This window comes from Alexandromys fortis, unplaced genomic scaffold, assembly GCF_014885135.2.
Source record: "Alexandromys fortis isolate MF-2015 unplaced genomic scaffold, M_Fortis_MF-2015_v1.1 scaffold_31, whole genome shotgun sequence".
Lineage (NCBI taxonomy): Eukaryota > Metazoa > Chordata > Mammalia > Rodentia > Cricetidae > Alexandromys > Alexandromys fortis.
The window spans coordinates 2722669-2737894 of NW_026067974.1; the positions used below are offsets into that span (position 1 = coordinate 2722669).

General features: G+C 43.9%; 1 protein-coding gene across 3 annotated transcripts in view; it reads right to left on the reverse strand.

Annotated features, from left to right (window-relative positions):
* Positions 1 to 2297: 2297 nt before the first annotated feature.
* Positions 2298 to 15226, reverse strand: part of Hlf (HLF transcription factor, PAR bZIP family member) — a 57818-nt gene continuing 44889 nt past the window's right edge. For 2 of the 3 annotated variants that reach the window (XM_050156775.1, XM_050156777.1), the window contains exons 3-4: positions 11487 to 11707; positions 2298 to 6728 (exon numbers count right to left, since the gene is read on the reverse strand). In XM_050156775.1, the coding sequence (XP_050012732.1) occupies positions 6510 to 6728; positions 11487 to 11707 (440 nt within the window). In that variant the 3' untranslated portion in view covers positions 2298 to 6509. The remainder of the gene's footprint in view (positions 6729 to 11486; positions 11708 to 15226) is intronic. The other variant, XM_050156776.1, reaches the window with a different exon arrangement.

The following is a 15226-nucleotide window of genomic DNA, read 5'->3' on the forward strand; positions in this document are numbered from 1 at the left end:
TCATCCCTCAAACGTCTGCCCAGAGACTCATCTCCCAGATAATTCTAGGTGTCATGAGGTTGACAGTTGACATTAACCATCACAGAGGTGTCTTGGTGACTTTTCTCATTGAGGTGACCAGATAGATAGCAGATATTAAAAAAAAATTGAAGAAGGTAGCAATTATTTTGCTTGATGGTTGCAAAGCATTTGGCCCATGGCCCATTGGTCCTTGTGCTTGGCAAAACAATATGGCGGCAAGAACGTGCAGCAAAAAGAGGAGTTCACATCAGACAGGAAGGAGAGGGGTTGGGGAGGGGGAAGGCAAGAAGGAAACAGTGATCCCAAGCATCTGTCCCAGTGACTTACATCTTCCCTCTCGGTCCCAGCTCCCAGAGATTTTGAAACCTCCAAGAATAGCTTCCCCAGCTGGTGACCAAACATTCAAACCACGAGTCTGGGATGGACATGATTGCTATATGGATCATAACAGACATACGGACGTGGTCGGACTATTAATCCACTTCCTGTCCTCTAACAGGAGAAACCTTGCAAGTGAATCTAGCCTGAGGGACGAAATGGCTAAATGGGCTCTTTGTTTCCTTATGCCCCTCCTGCTGCTCATTTGATTTTCAAAGGCCAGAGAGAGGACACTAATCCTGAGCCAGTTCATTCTAGGGACTTCTTATCTGTCATTTGGAATGTCCAAAGAAGAGAGAGGACTGGACAGTATTGGGGAGCAACTCATATTTGCTAGGAATTATATATCTGCCAAGTGATATGTACATATACACCACACACACACACATATATATACATGTATATACATTCACATATATATGGAATCTGATATAATGTAAATGATATTAAAATAACATTAATACTCCAATTCAGAAATATTAACTATAAAGTTACCAGCTAGGAAGAACTGGTTGTAAGAAATTGAAGCCCTCTCAAATTAGCCCTTTACAGGGTGGAGTTGGAGAGGGTAATTACACGGCTATTGATTTTAAGGGAATTTGAACAATGAGGCACCGGGAAGGTCAAAACTTGGGAAGTCTTGGAACACTGAAGAAACACAAAGGCCTTTATAAGACTGTCACTCATTGCTGCCCTGGTCCCTTAAGTGCCTCTCCATCATTTTGAGGCGTATTTTGCAAACTTGAGTGTGCACAGGGATTAGCTTGCTTTAACCAACTGTCAAACTGGTACAGCTGGTGGAGGGCAATGTATTCCCAAGAAACAGATGTACACAGGCAAAATGGAAAGAGGTTCCTGCCACTTTTATATGTAATTTTTGTCCTGAAAATTGATCTGTCTGAAAAAGTACTTGATGAAGGCTCCAGCTGGATGCTGATCTTACTTGCTGTGTAGTTGGGCCGAGGATGATTGTGTCTACACTGCACATGCTCGGACCTCCCCCCTCTTCATCATCCCCCACAAGTGCATCTTCTTACATAACATTTACGCTGTAGCAGGAGTAGGCATCTCAGAGGTGAATTACAGCATCAGTTGGAAGGCTACATGCAAACACTGCACCACATAATATAGGGGCTTGAGCATCACAGGTTTTAGCCGCCATTGAGACCCAATCCCCTTCAGATCTGGAGGGTCAGCCATGCTCGATCACAGGTAGCAATTAGCTGGGAGCAGAAAAAAAATTCAGATTTCTGGGCTCCAACTCAAACCAGTTTCATAATCTGGGCCCCTATAACCTACCCCTGTAATATAATATATCTTGTGTTTGATCACAGACCCAGACTAGCTTTTGTGACCTTCCTCTGTATGGTACCTTAGTCAACAGATCAGTACGCACTTCTGTAGCTTCTACGTTCATCACTTAGAGAACACTTTATTTTTAAATTTTTATTTTATGTGCATGGGTAAGTTTTGCCTGTATAAATGTCTGCACCCACAAAGACCAGAAGAAAGTGTCAGATCACCTGGAACTGGAGTCATAGGTGGTTGTAAACTGCCAGGTGGGTGCAGAAAATTGAACCTGGGTCCTCTGAAATAGCAGCCATGGCTCTTAACCATTGAGCCAGCTTTCCGTCTTCTTATGTAAGTTTCTTAACTTACCCACATTATCATTTCCTCGTCTATAACAATTGTTACTTCGTTATTTATTTTGGGACTTCAATATTCCATGTGTATGATGCAGTATTTGGTACATAAGTCACTCACAAATGATACCTTATTACTAATTATATGGTATAATTATTATCATCTATGCAAATCTCTGTAAATAACTTGTTGGTTATGGTGACAGAAACAGAATCAACTGCTAGCCGGCTGTTCACAAAAAAAAAATACATGAAGAAAGGAAAAAAAGTCAGTTTATTAAACATTTAGAAGAACAAATAAAGTTTTGGACTTGACAGCATAAATACCACCAACATCATGTGTACAATTACACTAACCTCCAGCTAACTTGAACCTGTTTAACAGATGCAGTCTTTGTGGTGTTGCCAAAAGGATAATAGCTAATTGTTATGTCTGGTGAGGTGGTAAAAATTTACGGATTTTACGTCTCCACTGAGGTATCCGTACACAAACACACATTGCCGTGCATACATTTTGGCAAAAATCCATTGGCTGTAGATACTAAAACTTCAATCCATCAGGACCTATCTATGTCTTGTTCATTTGTGAAGGACACTGATTTAACCAAACTCCTGGAGTTGAATTTGGCTTCCCCAGGGGGATGTACTCAGGAGCTCTCAGCAGGAAACGAGCCACGTCAGAGCCAGAGCAGAAGGCATCTGCCACAGAATGGGCATCGCATCTCAGCTTAGTCGCCAGCCGGAAACCAACCTCAAAGTCAAATAGTGGCCTATGGAGACAGGCCACGTACAGTCCAGTTGGCCCCTGCCTGGGGACCTCATATCTAACTCTGACAAAGTTCGAGTTTTCCCTCAAAGGAACAACAAGGATAAAAAAAGATGAACCCTTAGAAACATCAAAGTCTACCTTGCACAACGTCAGTTGCTTCACTTTGGGGCAGGAGAGCAGTTGATATCAACGACTCACCCCCTCCCTTAAGATCTTTCAAAAACAAAGCTGTGGCCCTTTCAAGGGCATATTTAGAATAAATGTAAGTTTCTACACCACGCTAATGGGCTAGAAGAACCCTCTGGGTTCTCTAATCTAGTTTCCCACTCACCTGGTGACTGAATCCCATCACGACATTCTCAGACACAGGGTCCTTCTGCTTCGTGGGATGGTCCCTTAAGGGACTGTGCTATTTAAAGACAAAGCCTAGGCCAGCCATGCCTGATGTGGTTTGTGAATGGCTCAAAGCGCCACTTCCTCTAGAGTCAGAGATCATCATGATCCTTCCCATCCCCTGAAGGCAGCATGAGCAGAGAGACTGGCTGATCCGCCATTTGTTTGTTTTTGATTTTTACTTTCTTCAAAAATAGTTGAAAAGGGACACGGTGTGACCTGATAAGGAAGTGCTATATGATTCATTCGAAATCATGCCTACCTGACACGGCATGCTATAGCTTGAATGCATTGTTAATGGCCAAACAGTCATTGAAAGATGCCTGGGTTGAAATGGTGACAGTTGAAAACAGGACTTTCCTAATGGCCATGACCTCCTGTAATCATCTGACCCTGGGTCCCAACTTCTCGGGACATTCAGCTGCATTGCTTCATCTAGTTAATGTCCATGGACGGACAGAAGTCAGCCTGGGGAGGGGGGTGACAATGACCTACATATAAGGCACCTGTGGAGACTCCAAAGTGTTGTTTTATATTGTTTTTAATGAGGTAGGTTTCTAAAACCTTTCCTGGCATACACAAGAGTAAGTTTTTTTATGGTCTTTTTATGTCTTATGCAGGAAACATTTGTAATGTTCATTTGGTGCAAACAATTCCAAGAAAGACCGGTATGCTTTTCTGTCAGTTACTGCTTAAAAGTTTCATGAATCTGGATGGTCCAAGATACAACACTTCAACACTCTTCAACTTAAGTCTAGATAGATTAGTCTTTGCTCTGATGAATATTGTCATTGAACAGTTCTACAGTTCACCTCTTTATCTTCAGAAAGACCAACTCTCTGTCACCTCAGGGCTATTACCAAATGATCTCTGATTCAGTTCCACGTGATATTGTCAAAGTATTTTTTTAATTAGTAATCTGCTTAGAAAATGTATTGCAAGTCTTATACTCTCTCATCTCCCGCCATTATCTATGGCTTGAAACAAAATAGGTACCCGGGAAGCAATCCTAAAGGTCTCATCTTCCAGAATGCTAACACTAGCCAGAAGTGTGGCTGATAGAATGGGAAGGGCACCACCAGCTCTGCAGAGAATTCCGATACCGAGGAGGCAGAAAACTGGAAAACATCCACGGATGAAAGGGGATTTTAATCAAGCACAAAATGTGCCTTTGAAGAAACAGCAGACTCTCTTGACATACAACTCAGTGAAACAAAAGTCCAACCATCTTTATCATCAAAACATCTATCAAATCATAAGCCATACACATAGCACCGAGGTCAACCTTACACTGCATGAGATACACAGGCCAAAAGAGAGCAAAACCACTTGGGGCTCTGGCAACAACACTCCAATCCAGCAACTCAGAATTTTTCAGTGAACATTTATGTGGCAGATGCGTTTCCTAAAAAACACTGTATCATCCAATAAATATTTGACTAAAACCCATTTTGTGCTTTTGGGTGACGTTAACTGACTTCCTTCTGAGACCTAATAAGAAACAAGAAAGCGTTGGAGTAGGATTCGTCACAGCAAACCTCAATATTGTCATAAAATTTTAATTTTAAGCAGAAAACATGCTGATGTGTCAGTAATAGGTTTAAAATATTAAAGACTTCAAAAACCCCCAAGCACTCCTCTGAACAGCATTGGTGAATATATATCTTTGCTATATAATTTTAAAACATGGAATAGTTTTCCTTTTTCTCTTTTCTATATATAATATATGTCTTCCAAAATACATTGTCAGTATTTATATCTGAAAAATACTGTACAAAAAAAGAACTTCCTATAATTACTCTGTATAAACATTAAACAATTTAATAATCTCTCCTTTTGGTCTATAGTAAACATTTAAATCGATTGGCTAAACCACAGTTTGTGACAACACCATCCCCTTCTGAGATACACCAGTGTCTTTTACATTCATTTTTCAGAAGTCCACTTGGTAGGCGCACATATGTTCAAAAGCAAACAGAGGGTAAGAAACACAGGCTCCAGGATCGTTAATTTGTGAGGCATTCAAAGAAGACACCACAGAGGGAAGGGGGGCTTTACAAAACACCAACTTTGTAACCTAATTAACTGATTTCTAAAAACAGCAAAATATCCTCCCCAAAAATATATGTTACAAAAAGAAAGTGGTTGAATTGAATCTTAAGTAACTCAATCGTTTTGAATATCAAGAGGGAAATGGAACAAAGTTAACTACAAAAGTGGGAGTGGGCTGGGTGTGGGAGAAGGGAGACAGCAGAACGAAGCACATCCATGGCAAAGGCTTCTCCAAGATGCATTATTTTTTGGCTTCCATACCGATAAATCAACCCATCATTCTTAGGCCTCCCATTGCCCTCTGCTTCCCTGTCCTGAGAATATTCTGGTCATGCGCAAATGCATTACTTTAATTTTGATTTTTAAAAGACAGTGAGGTTCCTAGGTAGGGAGAAATTCCTACGTCCACTAGTAATACTCAGGCAGCATGCTCTAGCGTACACTAGGATTATTGCTTTAGGTACAGACAGTGCAAATCACACTCTGTGTTCTATAATGGTACTTACTTATCTGGGGTTGGTAGGATGAAAAGGAAACTTAGTAGGTAGCAGTAAGTAAATACGGGATCTACTAAATCTAAACAGCACTTTAAATTTGACAACAATTATCACCAAAACTGAAAGGAAAAACGAGAAAGGGTGGGAGAGAGGAAGAGGGGCCAGAGAGGGAGGGGAGGCAACCTATGAAGGGATTCAGCTGCGGTGTAGTGCTAGTAAGGTATGTTGTGCACCTTTGTAGCATGGTAACTCATGGTTGGATAGAAACAAGAGCTTATGTTCTAGGTAACTGAGATTCACTGCTTTACCAGGGCCCTGCTTCCTGAAGCCACGCAGACCCTGAAAAAGTAAGTTCGCTGGAACATGAAGCCAGGAGGAAAGGGGCAGGAGTGGAGAAGGGAAGGAAGGAAACCCCACAGGGGTCCCAAGAGTCTAATAAAAACATGGCACCTTTCTTGTTCAGAACTAAAAGACAACAAGAGGACTATCTTCCAATGGCAGGTTTGAAGGAACACACACACACACACACACACACACACACACACACACATGCACACCGCTGAGCACACACAGGACAGTAAGCACGTGTACACGCACATACACACATACACACACAGATGCACACCGAAACATGAGTCGGTCGTGTTTATGCCTCTGGTAAAGTGCTGATGTCGGAAAGGTTGGTTTGGGTGTGGTGCTACCAGACAGGAAACAAGCTGTCCATCTATTCAAAAGCCAGCCCACAGAAACGCCATCCTACAGGGGCCCGTGCCTGGCCTCGTACTTGGCAAGTATGTTCTTGCATTTGCCCAGCTCCTTCCTAAAGTCAGCCACCTCCTGGCGGAGGGCCGAGTTCTCCTTCTCCAGGAACGAAGCCCGGATGGCAATCTGGTTCTCCTTCAGCCGCCGGGCATCACGGGAGCGCTTGGCCGCCATATTGTTCTTTCTGCGCCTCGCCCAGTACTTGTCATCCTGCTCATTAGTTACAGAAGGAAAAAAGAAACAAGATATTAGGTTTCAGCCGCACGTACTGGGTGTCAGCCAGGGGTGTGCTGGGACACCAGCCTGGGCTTCTTCATTCCTGTCTCCTTCCTTCACAGCTTACACGTCTGCGGGAATGGTCTGCCAGCCATGGCTTCCTTCCTAGAGAAAGGACCGACCTGTCACAACAGGCTTGTGTGCCCAGCAAAGCAGAGATCAGAGCTCAGCTGAGAGCCGGAGGCTCACCACACACCCTAAATTCTGTTCCAATTTTCTTCACTCTCTCGGTTGAAAGTCTTTTATAAAAACTTATTTTTTTTCTTCAATAAATACACATGTAGGCTTTTTTTAGGTTGGGACCCTGTCCCTGGAAGGCAATATGGTGATGTTTCTCAATATTATACATACATAATTTTTTGTTTTTTTTTTTTAACTAACTAATAACCACCTCATGATAGTGTCTTGCATTACCCAGGCTGGTCTTGAACTCGCTATGTAGCCAAAGGTGGCCTTGAACTCCTGCCATTGGCTCCTTAGCACCATCATGCCAATGCGCTCTAAAATCTAACTTTATGAATACGCAGCTGATAAAGCAACTCCAATTCTATGATTTCGTCTCACATTCTCCATTTACACAGACCCAGGCACAATTTTTTTTAATTATAGAATTGTTTGTAAAAGCTAAAAATGAGAAAAACCAATCCTCTACAGTAGAGGTGATAGATAGCCACATTATCACAGAGCCACACAAAGGGATACTTTACAGTCATTAAAAATAAAGACCTTAGGGTGGGGGAGGCCACAAAGATGTGTGTGATACACTATGTTGTGGGGAGAAACAACGGCAATCTGCTGGAGAACATGCATCTTTATCACAGTTCGATTAAAATTATTCTTTACTAATAGTGGGAGGCCCAGGTGAATTTGTAGTGGCCAATAAAGGTGCCTCTAAAAGAGGGACCAAACCGGTGAAGTAACAGACAAGAGGAGGATTTCTCCCACCCTTTTAGTTCATATCCTGAGCTATCAGAACGTCACATAAGGGGCAGGCACACTTCGGTAATTGAAAACAGAAAATTAAAAAATGTATTAGCTCACATTACTCAATGTACTCATACCAGTGGCTAGCATTTAAATAATGTATTCTAATTTCCTATTCAATTGAAACTTACTGGGCTTCAATTACCCTATCTGGAATTCCCAGATCTGCCTCCATCATTGCGCTCTCTACCAAGAAAGCTCCTAGGAGGATTGAGGGGGATCTTTTGGACCTTCTTAATCCATTGACGGGATGATGCCAAAAAGACTCCTTTTGTATCAACAACTGCTACAACGCAGTACCCCTGTCTTAGCAAGGCTGAGACTGTAGTTCATGTCACCTAGAATAAAAGGGTGAGGCCAACCCATCCCTGCTCTCAGGATGCCAAGAGACAGTTGGCATTGGAGAAAGTCGTTTACAAGGGTGGGGCTTAAGGCTGCAAAAGAAGTGCAGGATCCGTGGTCCGCCCCTCCTCCTGCCCATTATCCTCAGCAGAGATGCACCTTTGGTGAAGACTGTGTGTGAGATGGAAAGTGTGAAAGGCGCTTCCTGTCTGCTGGTCACAAGATTGTCCCTTGTTCTGAAAGCGTCTCTAGACTTCGATACGTTTCATAATGTGACACGGGAGGACAAAGTGATCTTCACTATGGCTGGCATGAAAATTCTCAGGGAGGAGGCAGCTCTTTGAGGAATAGATGAGCAAGTGTGGACAGGTATGCTGTGGCTGTTGATAGGACTTGTTGTTTGGGCTTCTCAAAACAGGTGGGAAAGGCAGAAAGGGGGAATGGCTGGGAGGTCCTGGGAAACCCAGTGACATCACTTAGGCGAGGGGACCCAAAGGTATCTTCATAACAGCTTTGACGGAGGACGTTTGTCTCACTCGGTTGCCATCCTCCATTCCACCCCCTTTAGTGTGTCAGGAAGCCTACCACACTTGTCAAGATGCCCAGAAGTATGGTTTCCAAGAACATTCCGATGAAGGGCTGAGTCAGAATGGAGCAGAACCTACACACAAGGCAACATGAGGGCAGGAGGTGAGGCTGTCCGTGCGAACAAGCCCTTGGGAAGCTACAGAATGGATCTGTCACCCTGCGACAATTCTGACCATGTCTCTAGGGACCTCGGAATCATCAACTGACCTTAGTGTAACAACCAACTCTTCTTACCCAGCTCTCTTCAGACTTAACTCGGTTTGTGTTCAGACCTCTTATCACAAGGAAGGTGCTTTCTCCCCAGTCCCATCTGCCCACATGTGCAGATGAGCTACAGGTGTGGACTGGAGAATAAAGCTCGGAAGCAGGAGGGAAGCAGAGAATAGAGGTGGTACGAAAAGATGGAGAAGACAGGAGTGATGGGAGAAGGGATGCTCTAGCCTAGAAAAACCAGCTCACTTCCTTCTGTCCTTCTGATGGGAGCCAGGAAGGCAGGATCTCTAGTAGGAATGATAGATTTGACACAGGGTCCCCCCGTTCCATCCACTGCCTGCCAGGAGCTGATGCTATCTGGCTATTCAGTTACCTTCTTCACGCAGCAGGGACCTACTCATCCCTCCCACTTCTAACAGACTGGCACTCCCCTTTTCTCTATAGACTAGAATTCCTTTAGGCCCAAATACAGTGATCAGTGATGGTGTTGGCTCACTTTAGCATCCCCTAAACCTCTGAAAGATGTCTGTCAAGTGAGTAGATGACTCTTAAGTGTGGTAAGAAATAGATGTGACTGTGTTATCCATTAGGAACCCCTGTATATCATCATTTAGCTCTCCCTCTGTATGCATGCTAACCAAAGATAAAAGTTAAGCACTTGTAGGGAAAACCATTCTTGATTTTCCACCCCCTTCTACTGGATTGATTGTCATCCAAATGCTGAGGGCCCCACACACCTTGTCTCCCACCACCCCAGCTCAGCCCTGCCTGAGGAAAGAACACCTCCCAGCTCTTCTTCCCACTTCTCAGCAGCTCCTCATTTGGGCCTTGTGGCTCAACCTGCAATTGAAAAAAACCCCTAAGGGCACATTGAAGGAGAAGGTTCCTGCCAGTTCCCTACCCAGCAAGTGAAAAGGGCAGGCTTAGCCATGACAGCAGTAATATGTATCATTCCAGCACAGATGGTTTATCACGGCCTCTTTGCTGCCAAGAGTACACGGGCCATTAAGTAGGCTCACTCTTTAAACACGCAAACTTGGAGACTCTGAAGGTCTGGCTAGAGGTTCAATCTACTACTTGTTAGCATCCTGTCAAACCACCTTCCAGTCAAGAAGTAGCCCCAGCTGAATAGGCTTCCTGATTTAGGTGAAGGGCAAAAACTCTGAAATACACAGAATTAGAATTAGAAGGCATCCAACTGCAAGAAGGTATTTAACTTGGCTCGGACCTAATCTCATAGCCCCTTACAGTCTAATCATCCAAGCCCTGAGAGGTTTCATTTTTCTGGAATTTTTCTTGTAGATTTTCTTAGTTTTGATTCTTAGGGTGACAGCTCTTGATGTTTTTATGCAAGGGCCCCTTGTCTGGGCTTACACGCTACAGTGCCCTTTCCAGAACCTGCCTTACTCTAAAAGTAGAATTCACCTCAGTTCTCCTTTCTACATCCTCCACTGTAAAGGGATAACTTTGGACTTCAGCCGTGACACTTGCTCGTTCTGTAGCAATTAAGGAGTTCTCAGATGTGAGGATAACAGCTGTCTTTAGATCTTCTGGGTACATCTGCCTCCTGTGTTCTTTCTAGACACAAAAAGGTAAAAACACTGGCCTACATCAGTTCAACCAACGAGAGTGTTCCACACTCCCATTTTCCTAGGAGTATCTCTACGTATGAAGCATATTTAGGGCTTGGCAATGGGGATCGGGTGTCAGAAAGGGCTAATTATTCTTGGTACTAATGCTTTGCATGCATATAATCATTTATTGTTCTCACGATCAGAAAGAAGAGTGAACAGGAAATTTCCTATGAAATGGCTAATCATAAATAGTTCTGTGCTGGCATAATTTTCAGGAATCTCTTTCATCCCAAGGTAAATGTATCAGAATAAACGAGCAAGTCTGTTTCCCTGGATAAATGATGCGCCCCCTTCAACATGGTTGAGGAAACCCACTCGGAGCTAACTGCTGAGTTAACATCAAAAGGACATGACATGACACGCACATTGATGGCCATAGACCCACCGTCTCTGCCCACAATAAGCTATCCTGGTCACCCAGAGCTGGCAATATGGAGGGGGGAGTTCAGACTTGTTTAGACTCCAAGGCACTCGGGAAAATGGTAACGTTCACTGTCAGCAAACAATGAACAAAGGAGGTATGCCTCAGAAAACTGAGGTCCAGGTTCCCTTCTCAAATCATCTTTTATTATTATTATTATTAATTATTATTATTATTTATTTTCCTTTGCACCCTTAAAAGATTTGGGATTGATACATGGGGCTCATGGGATCCCTTGTAAAGAGGAGCCAATGTGTTTCCTTTGGGGACTTTATCTCTCTCCAGTCTTTTATTGCTTCTCCTTACTCCTGATCAGTATCAAGACATGAAAGCACATTTCAGAAAACTCCTAGAGAAGAAGTATCATGCCAAGAAGTCACATGCCAACAAACACAATGAGAACTCACTGGCCCTTGCTTTCCAATTGTGTGTAGCATTCCTGGAACCACCCATTTAATTTCTCCTAATCCCGCCTTCCGTCTACCCACAGCCTGATTACCAGTTCCAATTTACCTTCAAATCATCTGGAATGAAGACTTTGCGAGCTTTCTTAATCATGGGCTGTGGCTTCAGTTCTTCCTCGGAGAACTTGCGTTTGCGAGGGTCAAACATTTCCTGCCCTGGGATGCTGGAGAGGGCAAGATCGGCTGGGTCTGGTTCATACCCGACAGGAACCTGGATGGCGTCAGGATCAATGGGACTCGGTGTATTTCGGTTTGCTGGCAGCAGCTGGCCTGGAACAATACAGACGTTTTCATTTATATTGACTCAGTCAACCCAAGACACAGCCACTTAGTGGTTCTCTAGGCGTGTTGAGAATCTTTAACCAACTTATATCTGGCCTTACTGTCATTTGTTCTTATTCATATTCACTGTGTTTCTGAGAACACAGCAGGCAGAATATGATTGACTCGTCTTATCAGGCAAAAACATGGCATATATGTACTTGTTCACAAACAGGATTAAGAAAGGTATATATATATTTCTTATTTTCCTATTACATTCATTGTGCTTGTTAGTTTTATGTCAACGTGACACAAGCTGGTCATATGGGAAGAGGGCACTCAATTGAGAAAATGCCTCCACTAGGTTGGTCTGGGCAAGACTATGATGCCTTTTCATAATTGATGATGGATGTGGGAGGACTCAGCTCACTGTGGATGGTGTCACCTCTCCATGCTAGTGGTCCTGGATGCTATAAGAAAGCAGGCTGCACAAGCCTTAAGGGGCAAGCTAGTAAGCAGCACTCCTCCATGGTCTCTGCATCAACTCCCGCCTCTAGGGTCCTGCTCTGTTTTTGCTCCTGCCCTGACCTCTTTCTGTAATGGACTGTGAGGCTGAAGTGTAAGCTAAATAAACCCTTCCCTCTCCGAGTTATTTTTGGCCATGGGATTTTATCACAAAAATAATAATCCTAACTAAGAAAGAAATTGATATCAGAGAGTAGGATGTTGCTGTGACAATGCTGTTTTGGGAAGGGCTGTGGAAGGACTTTGGTGTTTGGGCTGGAAGAGCCAATGAGCGCTCAGAGATCAGTGGATTATTCTATGGGAACTGGGAAGATAATGCTCTGCAGTATAGATTATGGAGGCCTGGCGTGTGAAGTTTCAGAGGAAAGTTTGCATTCCTTAAAGACTCCATCAAGTTTGCATTTGAGAAGAGACAGCTGTGATTAACCAGAGACCAAGACCACAGAAGTGAAACCTTTGCTTTACTAGGGACAACTGATGCTGGGTATCCAGGTTAAGAATTTTGGTGATTAAGAAGAGACTAACATCACTGAGGTGAAATCTTCTGAGAAATGTTTCCTTGGAGTCAGCACAGAGATGCTGTGTTCTAGACATGGCCAAGGTTGTAGAGCATGCTGGGAGCCAACCCTGGTCATGTGTAAGAGTCTCCTGTGTGGTACTGGTTTTGAAGGTACAAAAGCGTCATGGAGAGCAGCTGACGCTTGGCACCATGGGAAACTAGGTGAGGCCACTAGGAGATGTGCAGCTTCAGTTGAAGTAGAAATCCCAAGTTTGAAGGGTTCCTGGAGAGAAGCTGAGGCTTGCCATTATGTGGCTGGATCAGAGTCCTCAAAGTGAGCCTAGGACAGGCTATTTGTGAGGGTGTAGCTGAGTCTTCAGTGTAGACCCCAGCGGTCAGGACCACTGGAAAAGCACCATGGTGTTTCATCTCAGCAATAAGAACCCTAAGACACACATGGAGCACCAACACAAGCCAGATGCTGTGATGGAGAGAATGATAGGGCTTTAAGAATACAGTTGTGGGACACTTCAGGTGTTTCCCAGGTGAGTCCCAGAGACAGACCTATATCCAGCCAGGTAGGGCAGAGTGCAGTGGTAGAGGTTGGAAGGAAATCTCATGTGCATCCGGTGTGTAGTAAACCACACATAACATAAACAAGGTTAGGGGGTGATCCTGGCGATGAAACCTGGTCCAGCTGCATCCTGGAGTAGATAGTGATCAGCAGAAAGGTACTCTAGCTGCAAAGTGAAGACAGACATTTTCAAGCATTTTAGTGTATGTATGTGTTGTGCTGTGTGTGTGCTTGTCAGTGTAGGCAGGCACACTTATGCACATGGGTATGCATGTATGTTTGTGAGGCAAGAAGGAGACGGTGGGTGTGATTTCTCAATCATTTGCCACCTGTGTTTTTCAAGATGGTGTTTCTCATTGAACTTGAAACTCATGAATTTAGTCAGGCTGGCTAATCAATAAGCTTCAGGGGTCTCCACCCTCATTCTCTTTTGGGTGTTCACCTGGGTTCTAGGGATCTAAACCTGCTTTTGTGGCAGGTACTTTACCAACTGAGCCATCTCCCCAACCCTTTATTTTCTCTTTCTTCCTCCCCCCTCTTTACCCCCTTCCTTCCTTCCTTTTTTTTTTTTTATACTGGGGATCGAACCTGGGGCCCTGAGCATTGTATAGGCAAGTGCTGTGCCATTGTGCTATATCCCTAGTCCTCCAGTTTGCATGCTTGAGAAGCTACAAATAGTCTTCGGCAGTTGGAACCCAGAACCAGAAGACAGAATACGTTTAGGTAAAACTGCAAGAGATGTGGTCACCAGCACGGAGAGCTGTGGGAAAAGGACAAACGACTGAATGTCACAGAAGGACTTGAGGAGTGAAGTAACGAAGAGCTGGCTTAGAAAAAGGTTGTAGTACGGTGGACTGAAGGGGGCACAGATGGAGTCTGTCAGAGTCAAGACTGCTGTAATAGACAAGGGACACTCTAACAGTGGCTTTACAGATGCTGAGAGGAGACATTTAAAAAAGAGATTAGAAAGGACATCATGGAGAGAACCTAACTTCCACTTGAACCCTCTACACACTAAGCTACTGGACTACACAAACATCCATGGAACAATGGGTGGATTGTGTTTCTTTGTCTAGCTGGTGAAAGTGAACTTAATAACAGACCAAATGTTTATGCTGGGAGTCCTGAAACTTAACTTCCGGTTTCATCTGAGTTTTACAATTGCTCCTTTCATGCCCGAGCAATAAATAAGAGGATACAGCTTGGCTGTGTTTGGCCCAGCTCCTCTTCTTCCTCATTGCCAAAGGCAGGTCCTGTGTATGAAGAAATCTTTAGGTTTCATTAAAAACCTACCCAAGGATGAAGCATGAAGTCCCTTGCTTATACTGTAGTGAAACCAAAACCCTGCACGCCTGTTTTTCAAAAGACCTGGAAGGGAACTTGAAAAATAAATGACCCAGATGACCTTCTAGGTCCCTTCTCTGCTTTGAGCTCTCTGTGTACTGCTTGCCAGAAAGGAAGAGACGGCCCCTGAGGCGTTGGCAGATGATGGGGTTTTCTCATTAGCCAAGCTGCCGCACAGTTCCAGCTTCTGGGGACTGCAGAGCTTCGTATTGGATGAATACAATTTCATCTTGTGCCTCTTGACCTTGCTTTAAAAAGGAACCTCATCTCCATCATCTAGGGATGCTACTTTTCATGAAGGAAATCTCTTTGAACTTAACAGCACTGCCTAATGTCCTAACATCACCCCACCACCACTTCGTAGGCTTCTATTCTCTTCTCTCGGTCTTTTTGTTACATTGCATTCTATCTTGTGTGTGTGTGTGTGTGTGTGTGTGTGTGTGTGTGTGTGTGTGTGTGTGTGTGGTGTTGTCATGAATGTGGGGTCAGAGGATAATTTTCAGGAGTCCGTTCTCTTTTCCATCCTATGAGTCCTGGGGCTTAAATTTATGTCGTCACTGAATTTAGATTATTATTATCAGGCTTG